The sequence below is a fragment of the Drosophila sulfurigaster genome, chromosome 3, assembly GCF_023558435.1.
Source record: "Drosophila sulfurigaster albostrigata strain 15112-1811.04 chromosome 3, ASM2355843v2, whole genome shotgun sequence".
Lineage (NCBI taxonomy): Eukaryota > Metazoa > Arthropoda > Insecta > Diptera > Drosophilidae > Drosophila > Drosophila sulfurigaster.
In genome coordinates, this window is record NC_084883.1 from 46798430 (window position 1) to 46818605 (window position 20176).

General features: G+C 38.1%; 2 protein-coding genes across 2 annotated transcripts; both read left to right on the plus strand.

Annotated features, from left to right (window-relative positions):
* Positions 1 to 6898: 6898 nt before the first annotated feature.
* Positions 6899 to 8267, plus strand: LOC133840105 (uncharacterized). Its single transcript, XM_062271766.1, has 2 exons — positions 6899 to 7908; positions 7997 to 8267. Exons 1-2 carry the CDS (start codon positions 6899 to 6901, stop codon positions 8265 to 8267), a joined length of 1281 nt encoding a protein of 426 aa, XP_062127750.1.
* Positions 8268 to 9306: 1039 nt separating this feature from the next.
* LOC133840106 (uncharacterized) lies at positions 9307 to 10399 on the plus strand. The gene is made up of 2 exons (XM_062271767.1): positions 9307 to 10170; positions 10235 to 10399. Exons 1-2 carry the CDS (start codon positions 9307 to 9309, stop codon positions 10397 to 10399), a joined length of 1029 nt encoding a protein of 342 aa, XP_062127751.1.
* Positions 10400 to 20176: the final 9777 nt, after the last annotated feature.

Consider the following 20176-nt stretch of genomic DNA (forward strand, 5'->3'; position numbering starts at 1 on the left):
GTTTTGCATGCGCAATGAATTGTGGGAGTTTTGATGGGGAGGGGAGGATGAGGGGGAGTGGCAGACTAATAATTGAGTTGATTATGCCTAGGCCGGGGCCAAAACTCGCCAAATGCGAGCATGAGTTTTAATTCAATCATTTACAGCTCAGCGATGAGGTCGTTCATTAGTCGTGTTAATCATACGCCACGTTGCACGGCTATAGGCAATGGGACAACGAATGGAACTGCCATGGCAGGCAGCTGAAGGCTAATTAGGTAGCTCGACACTCTCACACACACACACAAACACACACACGGCTCAAGTGATTTAAATAGATTTTCTAGCTTGACATTTCTCACGCCATTGTGACGCTGACTCCGAGTTTGAATTTGAATTGGAATTTGAATTTAAGTTCGAGTTCAGGTTAGTTTAGTGCCACTCTCTTTTGATTTATTGGGGAGCTGCAGTCCTTTTTTTTTGCTGTGTGGATAACGAAACGTGCTTTGCATAGGGAAATTTGAGCAGTTATTTATTTACTTTACACACACAGCCACGCATACATCACATACCTTTTACTGCCCCCAACTTATGCGCATTAAAGTCCATTCAATCGAGACATTTGTCTAATGCCCACGCTGAGTGCTTTCAAGAGGAGGATCTGCTGAATCAATTGGCAGCAGCGATAGAAAAGTGCTGATCAGGATTAAGCGACTTGTGCGGCATCAGCTGGAAATCTAGTTGCTGCAACATCAGCAAAAAGCGACTGAAAAGACCAAAAAGAGTGAAAAGAGTGAAAAGTTTGAAATAGCAGCAGATAAATGCGTCATGTGTCATCGTAAGCACTTCTTTGCTTGCAACGAGAAAGCGAGCAACGAGGGTGCAACGTGTGATTTATGGCCAACTGACTTGCAACAGCAGCAATAGCAGCTGCTGATAAGAACATGCCACATCAAGTGTCCGATAAATCTGATACAACTGGATAATCATAAAGTTGTGTTGCTGCTCCACTTTGCCTCAATGGCAATGTAATTAATGCAACACATTTGTCATCAATCCCCCAATCCAATCAACTGCATCCACAGACCTATTTGAGCTCGCTCTCCCTTATCTCTCGATTATCCAACAACGTCGCATGCTTGAAAACTAATTATATTTACACAGCAGCAACTGTAGTATTAGACGGTTAGAGGTAGCTGCAAACTCAATGTTACTCGATACTGTCCGAACACTTTGATGGATTTCAAATACCTTTTGCCCGAAACAAAAAACAATAACACTTTCTGCGCGCTAATGTGATGTGTGGCTGCGACTGTGTAAATGCTTTTAGTGTAGAGGAAAAGCGTGAAAAAGCATTGGCTGAAGTGCGGGTAATTGATGGCAGCACACATTGGAGCAGGCGGCAACCACTTCAATTAGCACCATTCTCACAGACAACACCACAGACCACACCGAATCGATAAGTTGCTTAAATATTTAAAAACAAAAAAATTTTTTGTTGAATGCTTCTCTCGCGAACGCGCTGTGGGAGAACCGCTGTCAGACCCACTTCAGATTTGCGTCGCCGCATCGAGGGAGAGTGAGAGGAGACCACGTGGCAAACTAATTTATTTTCAAACTGGGAATTTCCAGGTCAGCTTCGTTTCGCCGATTGACGATTAATTCGTTTCTCAGGTCTCAATCGTCTTTGGACGTCGGATTTGCATGCTGGGCTGTGGCACGTGAATGTTTTTGGTCATTGGTTCATTGAGTTCAACGCAGCATAACCCAAAAATGTCAAGCTTAAGCATCTCACTTCTTTCGCTCTGTGTGCTCTCTGCTTTCTTGCCCTTTGCTTTGTCATTTCACCAGGAACTTTGCATTCATGTCGCAGCACTTTGTGCCACTTTCATGTGGCGTTTTAAAATCCTGTGCATGTGCGGCACAAAAAAGCCAAGTAAGAAAGTTACAGTCGAGTGTGCTTGACTGTGAAATATCTGCTATAAATTGTAAATAAAGGCAAAACAGTTAAAATACACCAAATTCATATACTGCAAAAAACACTAAAATTATTTAAAAGGATATATTTGGTCTATTGATATAGTACTTCATTCAAAATGTACTATTGAGTGCAAAATATACTAGACTATCACCAAAAATATATCGAATGATATTTTGAATATATTGATTTTGAATATTGATATATGTAGTACCTTATTCAAACTATATTAGATTGTTAGCAAAATTAAATAATCATATACAAAAGTGTAGTAGGACGAATGCCTACACACACACATACACACATTAATTTGACGCTCTCGGCTATCCGAACTCTCTCGATATTGGCTCTCTTTATAAATTCTCTCATTCTATGCCACATTCCTTGTTATATGTTATATAATTTAGCAACGTAGTCAGTCTTGATCGAGAAGCAGAATAAAGCGGACGCTGCAATTCGTATTGTTTTATTAAGCGTGTGTGACTACCACAAAAGTATTTCTTAAAAAACATCTACATTTATCATAAATAGATCTAGATCATTTCTAGATGTTCATATGGACGAACAGACAGATAGACGGACATACCTATATCGTGTCGGCTGTTGGCGCTAATCAGGAATATATATGCTCTACATTCGGTTGAAGATACCTACGTATGCCTGTTACATACGTTTCCTGCCGGCACAAAGTTATTATACACTTCTACCCTATGGGTAGCGGGTATAAAAACGTAGAAACGTAAAAAGGAAAAGGACAAGACCCCGTGTCGCCGCTGGAATTCAATAAGCAGCCCCGGGACACATTGGACAGTGGAGAAGTGCCACAGAGAGTAGCCAAGGGACAGTGTGGCAGGAGGCAGCTATATGGAGCTTACCCTCTGCATGTTTGACAAACAATCATTAGAGCCATCAGCGTTAACAGAAGCAGCAAGAAGGAGCAACAACGTTCTCAAACGGCAGTACATATCACCATTACCATCAGCCACATCGTTAGCAGCTCGGCAAGCTGTCGGAACCCTTGAAACGTAAGCACTAAACAGTCGCGTGAGGAGGAGGGGAAGAGAGAGAGAGAGGAGGCATGCGGGTGCTGCCATTGGAACTCGAGATACTACAGCTTTATTTCGTGGCAACGTGCGAGAATGTGGCATGCAACGCCTGAGCGACAGACACAGACAACGAAACAGCGAAGCCAAAAGAATAAAGCGGCATCATAATAATAAACTGAAATTTGAAAATAGACAATGTGCTCGGGAAACAACGACAAAATCTGTTTAAGCTTTGTCATGCTCAGCGTATTAATTGAAATATCCTTAATCGACATAATCACCAGGCAAGATGCTTTAACAAAGAGAAAAGGAGGCATTAACAAATTTAATGCAATTTAAAGAAAATGGAAAATCATAAGACACAACCATTGATGATACAAATATTCATTAATAATTAACAATAAAGTTAAGTTTTTTATTTGAAGTAATAAAAATAAAAAAAGTAATGAACATTAATATAAATAGAACAAAATCAATATAATCACAAAAGACGATGTTTCAACACTAAATAGGTATTCTTCTTATTATTATTAGGTATATCACATGGGAAGATACTTTAAGAAATATAAGAAAAAGCTTGTGAAAAAAAAAATGTAGTGCAATCTAAGAAGTGTATGCATAAGAAAAGAGAATAAAATAAATATTTAAAGAAGTATTACTTAATATTGATAAAAATGATATCACATTCTTTTTCATTATTTTAAAGTTTTGATTTCACAATGAAAAAGTATTTATTAAAAGCATTAACACATTGTGATTAATACATATAAAAGTAAAGTAGAAATAAATATACCATGAACTTTAAAATGTTCACTAAATTTACAATTACCTGATTACAAAACAAATATGAGGCTAATTATGATAGCTTAGTTATTATTTAAATAAAATGATAAATTTAGTAGACTCTTTACTTTGGCTAATTTATTGGAATGCTGCTAGTTTTGAAACATGTCTGCAAAACTCGTATAAATTTAAAAATTGTTTTTAACAATTTGTTTGTTTTGGGTGTCAAGGTATCAAACTGTGTCATAAACTGACTGCATAAATATGCCTCACAGTTTTTGAATGGAAAATAATTGTAATGTTCTTTTTTGTTTGTTTTATTCAGTTATTTTTTATTTGTTTGGTACTTAACCTGGGGCCAAACTCACAGCTCTGGCAGCTGCAGCCCAGTTTCATTAGCTTAAAAACTTTGCCTTACCATCTAAATTTTTAATAAGTTTGTTGTTTTTGCTAGCCACTGAATTCCGTTCGTCTACCACACTCTCTCTCTCTCACTCTCTCTCTCTCTCTCTATATATATATATATATTTATATATATAGGAAAGTTTCTGTGTGTGTGTTAGTGTGAACAGAGCGAGGCATCAAAAACATGCATAAATCATCAAAAGCAGCGCTGACAACTAATGAAAACATGCAAAAATTTATAGCATCAAAAATCGACAAAAAAAAAAAAACGAAAAAATATGAAAGAAAAGTATTTGGAAAAAAAGCTTTTGCAGGCTGCCGGCGGAGTATTTAAATTGAAAAACAAAAATATATGAGAATGTGAGCAAAAAATAAATTCATTTGCTTTATGCGCAGCGCACAAAAAATATGCAAAAGTTGTAGGGAAGAAAGCAAAAATAAAAAGAGTAAAGTTTTTCGGCCGCCAACGGAAATGCAGCCCAATTTTTATGCGGAAGTTTATTTGTGGCGACACTATCACTGGACCTGCCTACAATACATATACATATATGTAGAATGCTGCAGTTGAGTGTGTGTTTGCAGGTAGTGCGGGTCCTGGAATGTGACACGATGCGACAACGATGAGCAGGACGTGCAGGACGACAACGACAACGACAACGACGATGAGGACGACCGCAATGTGGCCGCGGCCATGTATAAAATTTTTTACAATTGCAATTTGTAATAAAAACATGCAGTTTTTTTGTCATTGTTATATGCGGCTTTTATCGCACACACACTCACACCGAGATACGAGCACATGTCCCATGCCGCATGTTGGCGCCCCGCATACCACACACACACACACATTTGTGCGTATAAAAGCATTTGCCAGGAGAGATAGCTGAGGCAGTGAGTGCGAGGTTCAAGATGCGAACTGAATGTGTTCAGTGGGGCATGCAGTTGTGGTAAAGAAGAGGCAAAGAGGGAGAGAGAGAGAGAAAGAGAGAGAAGAAGAAAGAGATAAAAAGAGGCAGAAACTCTACACTGAAAAGATGACAAGTTTCTAGCATAAACAACAGTGAGTCAATTGAAAAATTTCGCTTTTAAAATAAGAGTATTTTAAGATTAAATTACCAAAACGAGAACATGTATCTGAAAACTGCAAAATTCTCTATAAATATTTAATTTAAAATTCTTGTGTCCATTTCTATAAAAGTGTTATTTAGAGTTCAGTTTTTCGTTCGTACCTCAGTTAGTCAAGCTGTCGCGAACCATTTCTCATTGGAGTCTGTAAAAAAGGTCCTGGATTTCAAATCATTGCGCGATTCCATAAGTATTTCGTAAGAAGATAACAGAATGCGCTCAATAAATATTAAAAAAAAACTAGAAAGTATGTTGCAATCGAGTGTGCTCGACTGTGAAATACCTGATACCCGCTTTCAATAAAAATATTCCAATATATACGAAAATAAACAGAATTATAATTAAAACATACCAATATATACCGATATATGCGGAAATATACTGAATTATAATTAAAATATACTGAAAAATATTAATATATACCAAAGATTATATTTAAAAAATCGATTTACTATTACTTAGAAAATAAACCATAGAGCACAAAATATGCCAGATTTCTATTTTTAATTCGAACTTAGTCCTACATCAAATGTTTTTCAAATGAACATGTTTTTTCATGTTCTATAAAAAAAATTCTTAGAACTTAGACCAAAAGCATGATTTTTCATCATTTTTTTCAGTGTACCATGTCTGCCATGAAATTGCACAAAGCGACATTAAAGCTGACTTCAACTGCAAATACTCCTTGCAACTTGCAACTTTTATGCACGCACAGTTCGTCACTTGCATTAGCAATGCACCAAAAGAAAAGAGAGTTGATGACAAGCATAAAGCGAGTAGTCAGGAAAATCTACTAATAAAATGTACGCCATCAGTTTATTAAACTATCTACACTTTGTTTTTTATTACGGGGTATCATATAGTCCTTATTCTGTGTACGCATTCAGCGTTATGACTTTATGCCATTTTAAGTGCTCTCTCAATTTGATGCGCCCATATCAGGCTGTAAACTATTAAAAGGCAACGCAAATAAACAGAGCATGAAATATGCTTGTCGTTAGTACTCGAGTGACCCTCTTCGAACTTAGCCAAAAAAAATGAGTAAGAAAGCTTTAGTCGAGTAAGCTCGACTGTGAGATACCGGCTACCTATTCTGAACGAAAGCAAAACAATGAGGTATTATTACTAAAATATTCTAAAGTAAAATACCATAAATATACTAAATTATATATTTGGTATATTGATAGTGTACTCCATTCGAAATATACCAGGATGTAGAAAATATACTAAATATGCCAATTATACCAAATTCATATACCGCAAAAGTACTAAAAACTACATTGCAAATATAACACAAAATGCAAAATATACTAGATATATAAAATATACCAACTTAATATACTGGAAAAATACTACAATTTTATACAAAATGCAATAACTGGTATATTTTTATAGCAATACATAGAAAATATACCACCAAGTAGAAAATATTCCAAATATTTTGGCTGTTACATAAATTTATTGAAAGCACAAAGTTATAGTACTCTTGAATTCTATGAGTAGCGGGTATAAATAATACACAACGCATTTATTGATATGTAAAGCTAATATACTTGTGGCGCGTGTTCAGTGTTGCGCGACAATGGCATCGATGCGTACGCACTTTCGTGCCACAAAGGGCTTCTGTTTGTGCCACTTGCTGTGCGTGTGGCGCATGACGGGTAAACTCTGCACCTATTTGGGTTATTATCACGCCAGCTATGTGCCACAACGCTGCAGTTTTGTGCTCGACGATCAGCTCTATGTACAACTGATGGCGATTGTCAATGGCTTCCTCATACTCGGTTATTGGTGGTTCGCACAGCGTTGGATCTACGATCAGTTGTTGCTACTGTTGTATGGACCACTTTACATCTACTTCTTTCAGCTGAGACAACACATCGCTCAGCTGCTCAACGAGTGTGCGAAGATTCATCAAAGGTTTCAAGCTTTACTCGGATCTTGGTTATGCGTTTCGTTGCGCAAAGGATCTGTGTTGACTTTATTGCTGCCGCTGGAATTGTTACTGCTGCTCGTGTGGCAATATCACATGTACTACGGCTATCAGTTCTGCTTTCTGGCCGGACTCAGCTTCATCTATTTGCTGCAGTTGGTCTGGCTGGGCAACTATCTCATCTGGCTGGCGAGCATCTATCGAGCGTTGAATGAATTTCTCTTGCATCATATGAGCAGCTACCGCATGGGAACCTTGAAGGGCATCCTTCGACAGGAGTCTCGAATTTGGCGTTTACACTTTCGCATCACTCGCTACTTTGTGCTGCATCTGCTCTCGTTCCTCACCTTAATTGTCTCGCACAGTTGTCGTCTCTTTCTGGGCAGGATTAACAACCATCAGCTGCACATCGATCGATTGCAGTTGGTGCACTTAATGCTGTTGCTTTCGCTACTCATCACACTTTTGGCTGCAGCTTGTGAGTTGCAACAGCAACGCAGACATTTCCATTGCAATTATCTGCGCCTCGAGGATCGCATTGAGTACTTTCAGCTAAAGTCGTGGGGACTGCTAAAGCACCAAACGCTGCCCATGCCCTTCGGCCTGCCTCTGGTGCGCTCCTTTGCCAGGCCACAGCACAAAAGGGACATCATCACCATGTTGGCAAGTTTGTGCTTTCCATCGACAATGTGTCGTTTCCATTGGCTAATCAAATGTTTTTCCTGTGCTTTTCGTTTAGATTGCCAGCAAACTGCCCGCCCCCAAGTTGCGTCAAAGTGCTTTGCCTCTGGTCAGTATTGGTCTGGGCCATCATCGAGTCCAATTGCCGTTGCCCCCGTTGCTGTCGATGCTCAAACAATTGGGTTTCATACTGTTGCTGCCACTCTTCGTTCAGCTCCTCAACTCCCAACTCAGGGTGACCTTCTACAATCCCCTCACCTCGGGCTATTCGAATGCTAATGTGACCGGTACAATTAGCCAGGTATTTCGCTTTTACGTCTATGATGAATTGGAATGAATTAAACGCAATTTACCCGCAAATTAAACTAAATGTGGCTATTAATAATCAGGTTCTCTTCTTTTGTGGGTTCTTTTAATATGCTATAAAGTGTAACAGATGGCGAAATAACTTTATGTTGACTCAAACTCAAACAATAAACTTATTTGGAAGAGAACACCATATTATATTTATATTTATTCATTTATTTTAATAGAAGTCGTTAAAAATTTTTTTTTTTTAATTGAAATCAACTGCTTAAAGGAACAGAATAGCTCGTTTATTATTACTTAAAAGTAATGAATAATAAAACACTTTAAAAACTTTCAAGTAAAAAGAAACTGCTCGGAAGAAGAATAATTTATTCTAATACTGTATTATTGAATACACATTACTAACATCAACTTTCGTTTAAATTCTCTAGTTTAAGTTAAGTTAAGTTTTACCTTAATTTTAATTCTTTCAAATATATGTTACTTAATGTAATTTATAAGTTTTAAGATATAACACTAAAATATAACTTAAGAAATAATTTGAGCCATAGCAGAATTTTTAACTTTTTATTATTTAAGTAAAAATATATTTTTTTTTTTTCATTAATAGTTGTACATTCTAGAGTATGTATAATAATATACCCAAAGCAACTTGGACTTTAGGCGGTTTTAGTTTGTGCTATTTCCCAATTTGTATTTGAGAAGTAATTTTAATAACGTTTTTTTTAACCTTGACTTGCTATATCCCTTCTTACAACTAATCAAATATAAACAATGCAAAACTTGAAGAGCATTTATTAGTCAACCTATTCTATACATATCCTTTTTCATTTGTCCTTTTCAACCATCAACCTTAGTTCACTTTCAACATGTGCAGCATTCGGTTGTTCTGCGCAGTGTTAAAGCTGCTGCGAATTGTTTTTCGTTGCACTGGATTTTTAAGACTGCGCTTCGACAGAGCCAGACAACGCTTCGATGTAGAGCATCCCAGTTGCTGCAAGGAATTCCTTCCTTTCTTTGTCGTGCTGCTTATCATTGGTGCACATTTAATTATGCTGTTCAGTATGATGGACACTTACTTTGAAATGAAGGAAACGGAGCCAGATTTATCGCCTCCCTTTGATATGATGTATTTGTTGTTTCAATTATGCCAGGATGTGATCTTTGTGGCGCTGTTTATCTACTGCCTGGTGAAGAGGAATCAACTATGGAGAATAATCAACGAAGCTCAATTGTGCTATCAGCAGCTGACAAGTTTACTCAAAAAACGCTTCGTTCTAAAATGTTCCAAGTTGATGATGCTGATGGCAATTGCTCAGCTGTTTCTGTTGGTTCTAATGTGTTTGCAGATCACTTGGTTGGATTGGCCTCGTCTCGATGAATTCTACATTATCGATTACATCTTGGGTGCAGTTCGTTTGCTGTTTGTCTGTGTGTTGACACTACAATTCTTTTATCATTTGTTGAACGCTGCATTGCTGCATTCGTTGAATCGGCTGCTGCAACAACAACGGAATCTCAAGCTGTTGCATCGAGTGTTGAACGTGCAACCCACTCTGAAGCGGATGCAACATTTTGCTGCCTGTTATTTTGGTATTTTGTTCTTCAGCTTCTTCGTCTTTTTGTATCTCAGATGTGGCATGTTCATCGCCATCTTCAGCTACGACGAGCAGCGTTTCACGGTGGACGAAGACAATCCTGCAGCGGAAATGTCGATGCCGCCAACTCGCGATGAATTGCTGCGAGTCGATGCGCTTTACTTGGCCTGGCAAATGGCGTTGATGTGGTTGCTGCTCGGTGCTGCTCTTTTGCAGCAACGCGAGCAAAAGCAGCTGACGGAAAATATTTGGAAAATGGACTTTCCAAGTGCGGCAGAGGCGAGTGGATTAAGCAAAGGTGGATTAATTTCAAAGGACATACAAAGCTTTCTAGTAAGCCAAAATTCGATGTTAAGAGTCTCCATAAAAATCTGAAAAATCTCTCTCTTTTTTATAGCTCACCACCAGACTATCCATTGTAGACTTTCGTCCCAGTTCAATGAACTTTTTGTCCTGGAAGTTAACCTCCACACTGTCAAGGATGCCTCTCGTTGGCATTGTGAGCGCCTTCAAGCTGCTGCTGCAGGTGATGCTCTTCAGCACCTTGGTGTACTTCGCTTGAGTGTAAACACGCATTTACAATTCAGTCAGGTCACAATAAAACTGTGCAAATTGAAGAATAATTAAATTAGCATATACATAATTTAAATGACAGTCACACGAAGCTGGCCAAGCTGTGACTTTAACCTCGACCCGCACCTCAATTACTTAATGAATAACAAGCGCAACGACCTTTGAGGCCTGCGGTGACCGACCATTCCCGGAATACGAATATATATATGTAGATGGGGAAAACATCGGCATAAAAAGGGCCAAGTTTGAACGCGAGCTCAAACTTGAAACTTTGGCCATTATAGAAGATAAAGTGAAAGACGAAACGGTGGCAACTTGTTGTTATTATGAAGCAGCAACCTTTTCACTACTCCCAACTTCACCTTAACATTAACTTTACCTTTCTGTCCATTTTCTCTGTGCTTTTTTGCCTGTGTGTAATTTATGCATAAACTTGATTGAATTTGCTGCGCATTCGCAAGATTTCAGAGCACAGCACCGCCAGAGACTGAAGTCGAGGCAGATGTATATCGAAGGCGAGGCGAATCAGCTGAAATTCAATAAATTAACATAAATCTCAGGCATTCAGTTGGCGAATTTTATTCGTACTTGTATGCAAATAACGACGACGTGGAAGTCGATCGATTTCAATATAAACCTCATGCCTGGCAACATATGTGTTGCATGCAACATTGCAGCAAGCGCAGCAGGAAATTGAATCAGAAGTCGCACAACACAAGGCAGTCGTCATGACTGCCAGGCGAACTGAACTAAATGAATTTCCGGCACACACCGAAGATCGCAGACGCTTCACTTCACTTCGCTTCCGTTTGCCTTGCCTGGTGAAATGACTTCGATTTGCAGTCACTTATGCTGAAGATATGATCTGCTTTTAAAGTGCACCTTCAATTGTCGTCAGCGTCGCCATTTTGGCGGCCATCTTGTCGGCCATTTGGTCGCCATGCTTGTCGCGTTGTGTAGGCGCCAATGCAGCAGCCATGGCTGACTGAATGTTGTAGGTTGTTCGCTCGCTCGTTTCGTAAGTTTCGCTGAAACGCTGCCAAATGTCCATTTGCAGACGACGACGACGGGGAATAAAGGCGTAAGCAGCAAAAGCATTCAGGTCAAATATTCGAATATTTGCTTGTGCGGCTGATCAAATTTCGCTATCGTTTTACACGTGCTTCGCCAACTCCTTCCGCCGTGGTTATTGATTATGTTAAGGTTCATTTGCTTTTTCGGCTACTCACTGGCTGCCTGATGGGTGTCGTCTACTTGACTTGACTTTAAGTGGACCGACTTGGCTTTTGGCTGTCAATTTGTTGTTCGTGTTTTTGTTCTTGTTGTTGTTGTTGACCTGCCATGGCATGCATAATTAATGTACATTGTAGTTGTACACACACAGCGACAATATTCACATCCGCCTCAGCTGTCTGCTGTCTGTTGTCTGTCGCAATGCGATTCGTGTTTGTGGCTAATGAAATTTTAATTAGTGCGAGACAAGCGATAAAATTACACCCCGAACAAAAAAAAATATATAAAAAAATTAACATAATTGCAAGAATGAGCGGCAGCGACAGCTGAGCGGCAGATGAGCTGCCGTAAGAATCAATGATAAGACCCATATAAGGGTCGACGGCAATTACATGCATCAAAGATTCATATCCTTAAGCGCCGCAGGGCGCTGCCATCTTTTATAATGCCATAATAATGACTTTATCTTTGAAGCAGGCAATAAATCTCTTAGACCCAAAGGAGCGCAGCTCAGATAAAAGCGAAGCCATAGTCGACGTTGGCGTTGTCGTTGCCAAGGCCCCCCTAAATGAAATATTACACATACGCCGAGTGTGCGAATAGTGTGTGTGTGTGTGTGTGAAAGTGTGTTTTGCTGCCTTCGAAGCGAATGTGGGTTGGGCATTCATAAAAGTTAATTAATATGCCTTAGTAAGCTGCTAAATACAGCGCAAAATATGCGCCAACTGCTTGGTCAACGGGGCGTATGTGTGATATGTGCTCTAATGCCTGCTGACAGTCAAACGCTGACCAAAACGAATAGATTGAATTGATATGGGCTATCAGCGCTACCTGGGTAGCAAAAACAAATTTACATGCAAATTTCGAAATTTTCAATGGCCCATTGTTGATGAAGAGAATGAAAAAGAAAATACTATATGTGTGTGGAAGAAGAAGGAAAGCTTTAGTCGAGTGTGCTCAACTGTCAGATACCATTTCAACAAAAGTAAAACATTGGGTATTATTCTCAAAACAAACTGATTTAATATACCAAGAAAAAACGAGAAATACTGAATATACTATATTTGAAATACTGATATTATACAAAATATACCGAATATTGAATGTTTGAAAGAACAAGAAAATACTATATGTATATGGTAAGTAAGAAAACTACAGTCGAGTGTGCTCGATTGTGAGATACCCGCTACCCATTTTCAATAAAGGCTAAACAACAATAAGGGCTCATAGCATATTAATATTATATACGGTAAAAATACCAAAACATACTTAATATATTTAATTTTAAATACTTAATACTATATTTGGTATATATACATTATATTCAAATCATACCATTGAATATAATAAATAACAAATTTTAAGGTAAAGCAACTAAAATGACAGTAGCATCTGTTTGTTTGATTCTATTTTTAAAATTATCTTTTCTTTCTTTTCATAAACTTTATTCCCACTGCTAAATACCCTTTTAACAAAAAGATAACGGGTATAAAAATCGAAATGGCAGCATCAATGTAAATGTTTGTTGGCCGTCCGAGCGTGGGCTTTACCTGCCATTGTTGCTCAGCTTGGTATTTACATTGTGGCATGTTTGTGCCTCTTCTCCTTCGAATATGTTCGATTTTAACAAATCCAAATAAAATCTGCGCATAACAATGAACTTTTCAGGGAGGCTAACTTTTTTAGCAAACGGCCCAAAAAATGAATACATTTCTCTGTTCAAGACAGTGAAACTTGTTTCTCTTTTCATTTTCGTTTTATTTTTTGCGTTTTTTGATAAACTCGTACAGATATTGAAATCTATTTGTAATATTTGCAGAAAAAGGGAATTCTTGATGAAATTCTTCAGCATAACATTTTGTATATACTTTTGATTAAATTTGCTATTTTGCCTGCCTTTTCTCCACTTGTTTTTGTTTTGTTTTTTCTTTTGTTTTGTTCAGTTGTTTTTTCTTTGGCTTCCCCAGTGAAAGCCTTGGCCCAAGGCGAAATTAAGTTAACAGGGGATTTCTTTGATTTGCCGTGCGATTTGAAGCAACAAAATTGAAGCAGAAGTTTGAATCTCAATTTCGAATTTGAATTGAGCTCAAGGACACGCAGATAGATTCGTTGGATTTGCGAGCGCTTTATAATTAACATTGGGCAGCCATAAAATTTAATGTCGCTTTTGCAATCAGATAAAACCGCAAAAGCCAATTAGCCGAAACATACTTGTTGAAGCAAAAACGTTAATTATATCGGAAAACATAAAAATGAAAACACACACACACACACAAAAATGGAAGTGCATAAATAAAGATAAAGTAAAACGCATAAATAAAGCGAGGCAAAAATTGCACATACGCACCGTTGTAGAGGAATATATAAAATAAAAGATATTGTTAAAGTTGAAAATGCGAAACGAAAAAGGCGCAGCTGTCAATTGAATTTATTATATAATTAAGTGCAATTTGTGTGTCCGCTAATTGCAACTGTTTGTCCGGCTTCATGTATTGCTAATTGTTTAATGTGTCGCATGTGAGAAAAACATATAGTCGGACAACAATTCAACAACGTAATCAACAATATTCATAATAATAATATTCAATTAATAATCAACTTTTATACGGTGCTTTATTTAAACGCAATTGTTTGCCATTACCATGAAAACAAATTGCAGACTTTTTTTTCTGGTTTATTGGAAACTTTTAAATTGGAAAATGAGCTCGTGAAAGTTTATGCGATTATCGATGGCGATGGCTAAGATAGTCACAAATGATTAATTAATTTCAATTATAGCTGCACTAAAACTTTTTAAAAATTAATGCCCCATTTTTTTTGGTTTTTATGTTAACAATTAATGAACTGATTGCTAAGACCCATATAATTATTTTGTGATTTTTAATTAATGCTCCATTCAATCGGTTTCGCTTTGTTGTCTTCTGCTTTTGACACACACATTTTTGTGGTCTGTCTACACGCTGGGCTAGAGCGCATTTTTTAATTAATCCCTGTCAATTTGACCACAGCTAACATGTCTGATTAATTGGACAACAATGCTAGCCTGCCAACAGATTTTTGTGTATATTCATATATTAATAATCAAAATGTTTGCATGCATTCATATTTTTTGCGTTTCTGTGTGTTTGAAGTATTTACACGCTCATTAAGCGCCGTCAGACAGCACTTTGGGACTTTTGCTCCTATTTTTATTTGCACACATTTTTTTATAAATGTGTGTGTGTGTGTATGACACAGTTTAATATTTAATTTAATGATGTTTATTTTAAAATTATGCTTTTGGTAAATAGGTTGACTTTGATTGCCGTTTGCCCCTCGCTGCGCTTGTTCTTTTTGACATTTATTAAGCAGCAGCAGCAGCAGCTGCTGTTGGAGAGTGGAATTAGGAGCGCATTGGGGCGGAAAGCTAGTTCAGCTTGTTATAAAATGCCAGTCGCTTGACAAAGACTCCTTGCACACACTTCCTGAATTATGAGTAGAGAGTGAGAAAGTAGTTGGCAAAGTCAACTGAAGCTGATGCTGTTTCTGATTCCAGTTGCAGTTGCAGTTGCAGTTGCAAAAGTTGAAGTCACTGTCGCTACTCGTGCAACACGGAAATGTTGTTTTTCTTGTTCTTGTTCTTGTTGTTGTTGTTGGAGTTCTCATTGCGGGTGGTTAAAAAGAATAAAAATAAGAAAAATAAACCAAGAAGCAGAAATGTTTATTTCATGTTTCAAGTCCGGGCACGTCGTTTGCTTGTGAATGCTCGACTGCTTGTTGGACTCGTTCTTAGTTTTGGTTCTGGCTCTGGTTACGCTGCTGCTGCTGCCTCAGAATGTTGCACTCATTTTACACAGACACTCCAACTCAAGCACGCTTAATCTTATTTATTTATAGAGCAGCCCACCTGCCTGCCCACCTGCCTGTCTCTCTGTCTGTTGCTCTATCTGTCGCTCTGTCTTTTGTGTGGCACTCTTTTTGCTGGCTGCATAAGTACGCTCTACAATTGCCAGTGCTATTTACGCATGAAATGCAACGCACACTCGTATCGATAACAGCGCACTTAAAGCTTTAAGCAGACCAATAAGAATCTCCTCTTCTCTCTGTCTCTCTCTAGCGTAGGTAATTGGACGTACTCGACTGTTAAATGCGCTGCAACATCGCAGCATCTTAAACCCAGCAACAATCAAGTGGCGCTCTCAACTAACAAAAGACTTGAAACAAGTAGAACGCACGCAATGAACTGAAAGTTGTGGCAACGCCTTGTTGCTTGTAGGGCATAACTAAATCGTTATTGCACTTGGTATACCCCATACCCATGGCGTAGAAGGGTATTATAACGTTGTGCCCCCAGGAATTATATATAATAGACAGAAAGAAGCATCTATGACAGCAGTTTTCATGATTTCTGAATATAATTTTAGTTACTTTGGTTGACAATATGGTATATTAAGTACTTTGTGGTATATTTGGAAACATTTGGGTATATTTTAGTACTTTTTCATTAATTAATTTGACTGTTGTGCTTTGGATATCGATATACCAAATATGGCTTTCAGTATATCAGTATTTTTTCGCATGATATACCAAATATAGTTTTTAGTGTTTTGTCAGTATATTAATTAGGTATATTTTAAGAATAAAACTGCATTGTTTGCTTCGACATCAGTATTCAACATATAGCATTCTGCATACTTCAGTATATTTTTAATATATTTATTTGGTATATTTCAGAAATATTACTGCACTGTTCATGCTTTATAAAAATGAGCAACGGGTAAATCACAGTCGAGCACACTAGAGTGCACCTTTCTTACTTGTTCTATTTTTTGGGAGCAAGCACTTTAAAACATTTGCATGTGAAAGAAAATTCTATCGATTGCTGGGTAGGTTTTAAAAGTTGCCAGCAATCAAAGTGTTAACAGCATGGCTATAAAACTTTTGCCAAATAGCACAAAGTTTTCAGCTCAAAACACATGCATTTGTATCTCAGTCTGTCTGCATTTTTCTCACTCTATCTCTCTTCCTCTCTTTCTCTCTCCATCTCTCTCTGCTTTGCACTGCAAATGAGCTTTTGCCACAGCGAGATAGCGTGGCATGAAATTAACACCTTTAATGCAATTTTGGTAGCATCTGCAGCTGCCTTTAGGGCACCTCTGTCACTTGTTGCCCATGCAAATTGCCCCATGTTTCGTTCACACAATACTCATCGATTGCTGCTGCTGAAAGTGCAAATTTATTGCTTGGTGTGCGGTAAATTTAAGGCATTATTTCTTAGTGTCATCACAAGTCAAACAGCTGCTAAGCTGATTTCACGTGTTCAACTTTTGTCCTCTCTTCGTCTGTTCAGCTTTGGCTGTTTACACGTGTTTACTTAACAACAAAACCCCAACCCCATCTATTCCAACACACACACACACACACTTTCACTCTCTTGCACACTCTCAGTTTGACCCTAAGAACATTTATTTGGTTAGCCAGGCTTCGGGTTTGCTTTGGAGTTGGGGGCTGGGCGCTGGAAACGCAGATTTATTTGCTACGACCCTCAAGCTAAATCGAGTCTAGACAGCAGAGCACATATTTAGTGCATGAACAGCAAAGTTTGCGCCAGTTTTTCCCTTTTTTTTTGTAGGTTGTGGAAACCTCGACGCGCAATTAATGTCCGCAAATTAACGTTTTGAATGCCTTCAATTGTTATTAAGTACTTAACGCTTATGCTTTAATTTAATTTTAAATAATTATTACACCAAAGAAAACCCTTTAAAGAGATAAGCTCGGTGGATGAAAAAGAGAAAAAATAGCGCAGCTTCATGTGAGAATCTGTGTATCAATAATGAAATTGTTTCGCTCAACAGCAACCGCAACAGTAAAAATAAATAAAAGAGAAAGAACTGCACACAACAATTTGCAATGTGTGGGTTTCTGGCCAGCTGACCGGAAGGATTAAAATACTCGAGACTTCGCCTCGGGGAAGAGCAATTCAGACTGGTCAACATCAAAACTAAAAGTAAATATATTTTTGATATTTTTTCCCAAAATTAAATTCTATAAATTCAGATCGCTCCCAGTAAAGCGTAAGCTTGAAGGTAGCGCCATAACCAATGCCCAAGCGTCCTGTATTTGCTCATAAAAAATTGAAATTGCAATATGTAACTTTTGGAAAATAAAAATGTTGAACTCATGCATAACATTTTTTTGCGCCACGTTTGCCATTTAAAGTTTAATGCCAAAACGATGGCGAGCGTCGCTGACGTTGGGCTTTAGGTTATACAACTTCTCTTCTTTCGTTTTTGTTTTTTGTCTGTTGACCTGGCTTTTATGTGGCCGTAAAAAAAAAGAAAGATTGATTCAAATAATCAGTTTGCTTGTGGCGTTACGCATACGCCACGTTGACTGTATCGGCCGAGTCGCTGATGCGTTGATGCGTTGCGCCTTTGTGTTGGCAACTTGAACGGGAATGCAAACTTCATTAAAACTTGCACACAGGCACAATTATTAATGAACGGTCACAGCCACAGTTGAGCTCACAATTAAGCACGTTACGCCATTTAACTGCTGCTCATTAAAGGGCAGACTGAGAGAGAGAAAGTGAAAGGGAAAATGTGCGTAATTAGCAGACAATTCTCATAAATCAGACAGCAGCTCAGAGTAAACATTGAAGATACTAAGATACAAATTGCACGCTAATCGCAATTACAGCCTCGAGGCCTAAGCACACACACTGCTTAGTCCAGCGTTATTAAAAAACTTTCATATTGGCTCGGCAAAGATATGAGTTACGCACACAGTTTCAAGGTTGCTTACAACCAGAACAGCAAGATGAAGGCCAAACATGGCCATTTTCGATGGTCATGTGTGAGTACATTTATTAAACAACTTTCGGCAACTGCAGAAGCGAAATGTTGCCGGACATTCCAGCGCGTGAATTCTCTCACAATGCGTAAAGTTTGTTTTTTCTATATGAACTAAAATTGAGTAAATTTATTAAACAACTTACGGCAATTGCAGATGCTAAATGTTGTCAGACATTCCAGACATTCTCTCACAATTCATGAAGTTCATTCTCTTATATGAACTAAAACTGATAAACATTCTCGCACTGTGGCGATTTGGGAGGCGAGAACATTTGCATTGATAATTCTAATGTGCGCTGTAGCTGAGTAAAGGGAACCACGCCTCCTCTGCTCCGCCCACAAACCATGTCGTTGCTTCATGCTGTGTTAAATGGGCAAGCCTAAAAGCATGCTAAACTTTTTGCGGAAATGACACGAGTTCCGATTCCGACAGCGAATACAGAGAGTGCGCTTAACTGGCAGGCGGGGAGTACACAACACAGCACAACACAACATATAATAGACCATTGCTTGAACAACAACAACAACAAGTAGCATAACAATAAAGGAATACAACTTCAACTGGCAGCTCACTAAACGGACTCAAGCAAAAAACTTTGTTTCCTTCTCGCTGGCAAATCGACGCTTTTTGCATTTTGTTGACTTTGTGCCGCTTTTCTTATTGTTGCATTATTTATGCAATTTCCCCTTTACTTATTTACTTGGAAATTTCAGTGAACAGAACATTTGTGGCATGCATGAGAAATAATAACAATGAATGTGATTTAATTAAAACTGTTAAATTGACTTTAGCCTTTTGAGCTGGACTTAAGTGAGATAACACGAACAAATGTTTTCGGTTTCTGCATAGTTAAAACTGCAAAACCTTTGCGGCAATTTATGCTTGTTCAATAGTATGAAAACAAACAAAAGACCTAACAAATTGAGCCTGGGCAAAGGCCAAATACATATGTAGTTGGATGTGCTGCAGTTGACGTTTCATTTGCTTCATTTAAATATTTAATGCTCTTTATTTGGTGACCACAATATCTTTGGGGGATTTGAAAGTTCATCAACTTTGCGGGGCCCAAAAGCCAAAGACAATCAAAAACTTTTGCCTTAAATCTTTTAGTAACTTGCCGACTTTTGGCTATAAATAAATATGTGCTTGGCATTGTGTTCAGTTTTTAATTGAACAAACTGTGAAAACATCATATATGCGAAATGAATAACACGCACTTTTCAATTTTTGACAGCGAAAGAAAGGAATTGCTTTAGTATTTTGTTGCAATTAAATGCACATCAAAGGCGCCAAATGTCAAAATGATTGCGTATGCGTGTACAACATGGCGTATGACAGTTACTGCCTACAAGCCAAACCCCAAACTTGACAGTCACAACGCAGTGACAAGCGCAATACTTGACAAATGTTTCGACTCCCTCGCGCGCCGTAAAAGTACTTTACTTTGTGTAAAAAGCATTGCCTACTTTTCAGCGCCAAGCAAAACAAATGTAAACCTGCCTGTGTGTTTGTGTGTGCGAGAGTGTGTGTAATTAAAAAACTTTTATAATGTCGCGGAGGAGGCAGTGACATGCAAGCGAAACGAAATACATTGTACATTATTATACAACTGAGCTCTTATGCAAATCATATGAGTAATTGTTGAAAATTATAACCTGACTCCAAATTATGTTTGCACAGCGTCGTGTAATCAACTGAA

What these genes read in the sequence shown, in the direction of transcription:
- LOC133840105 (XM_062271766.1), top strand. Translation starts at nt 6,899, where the DNA reads ATGGCATCGATGCGTACGCACTTTCGTGCCACAAAGGGCTTCTGTTTG. An exon ending in AAAAGGGACATCATCACCAT is followed by an intron (nt 7,909 to 7,996) that starts GTTGGCAAGTTT and finishes TTAGATTGCCAG; the next exon opens with CAAACTGCCCGCCCCCAAGT.
- LOC133840106 (XM_062271767.1), top strand. Translation starts at nt 9,307, where the DNA reads ATGGACACTTACTTTGAAATGAAGGAAACGGAGCCAGATTTATCGCCT. An exon ending in AGGACATACAAAGCTTTCTA is followed by an intron (nt 10,171 to 10,234) that starts GTAAGCCAAAAT and finishes TCTTTTTTATAG; the next exon opens with CTCACCACCAGACTATCCAT.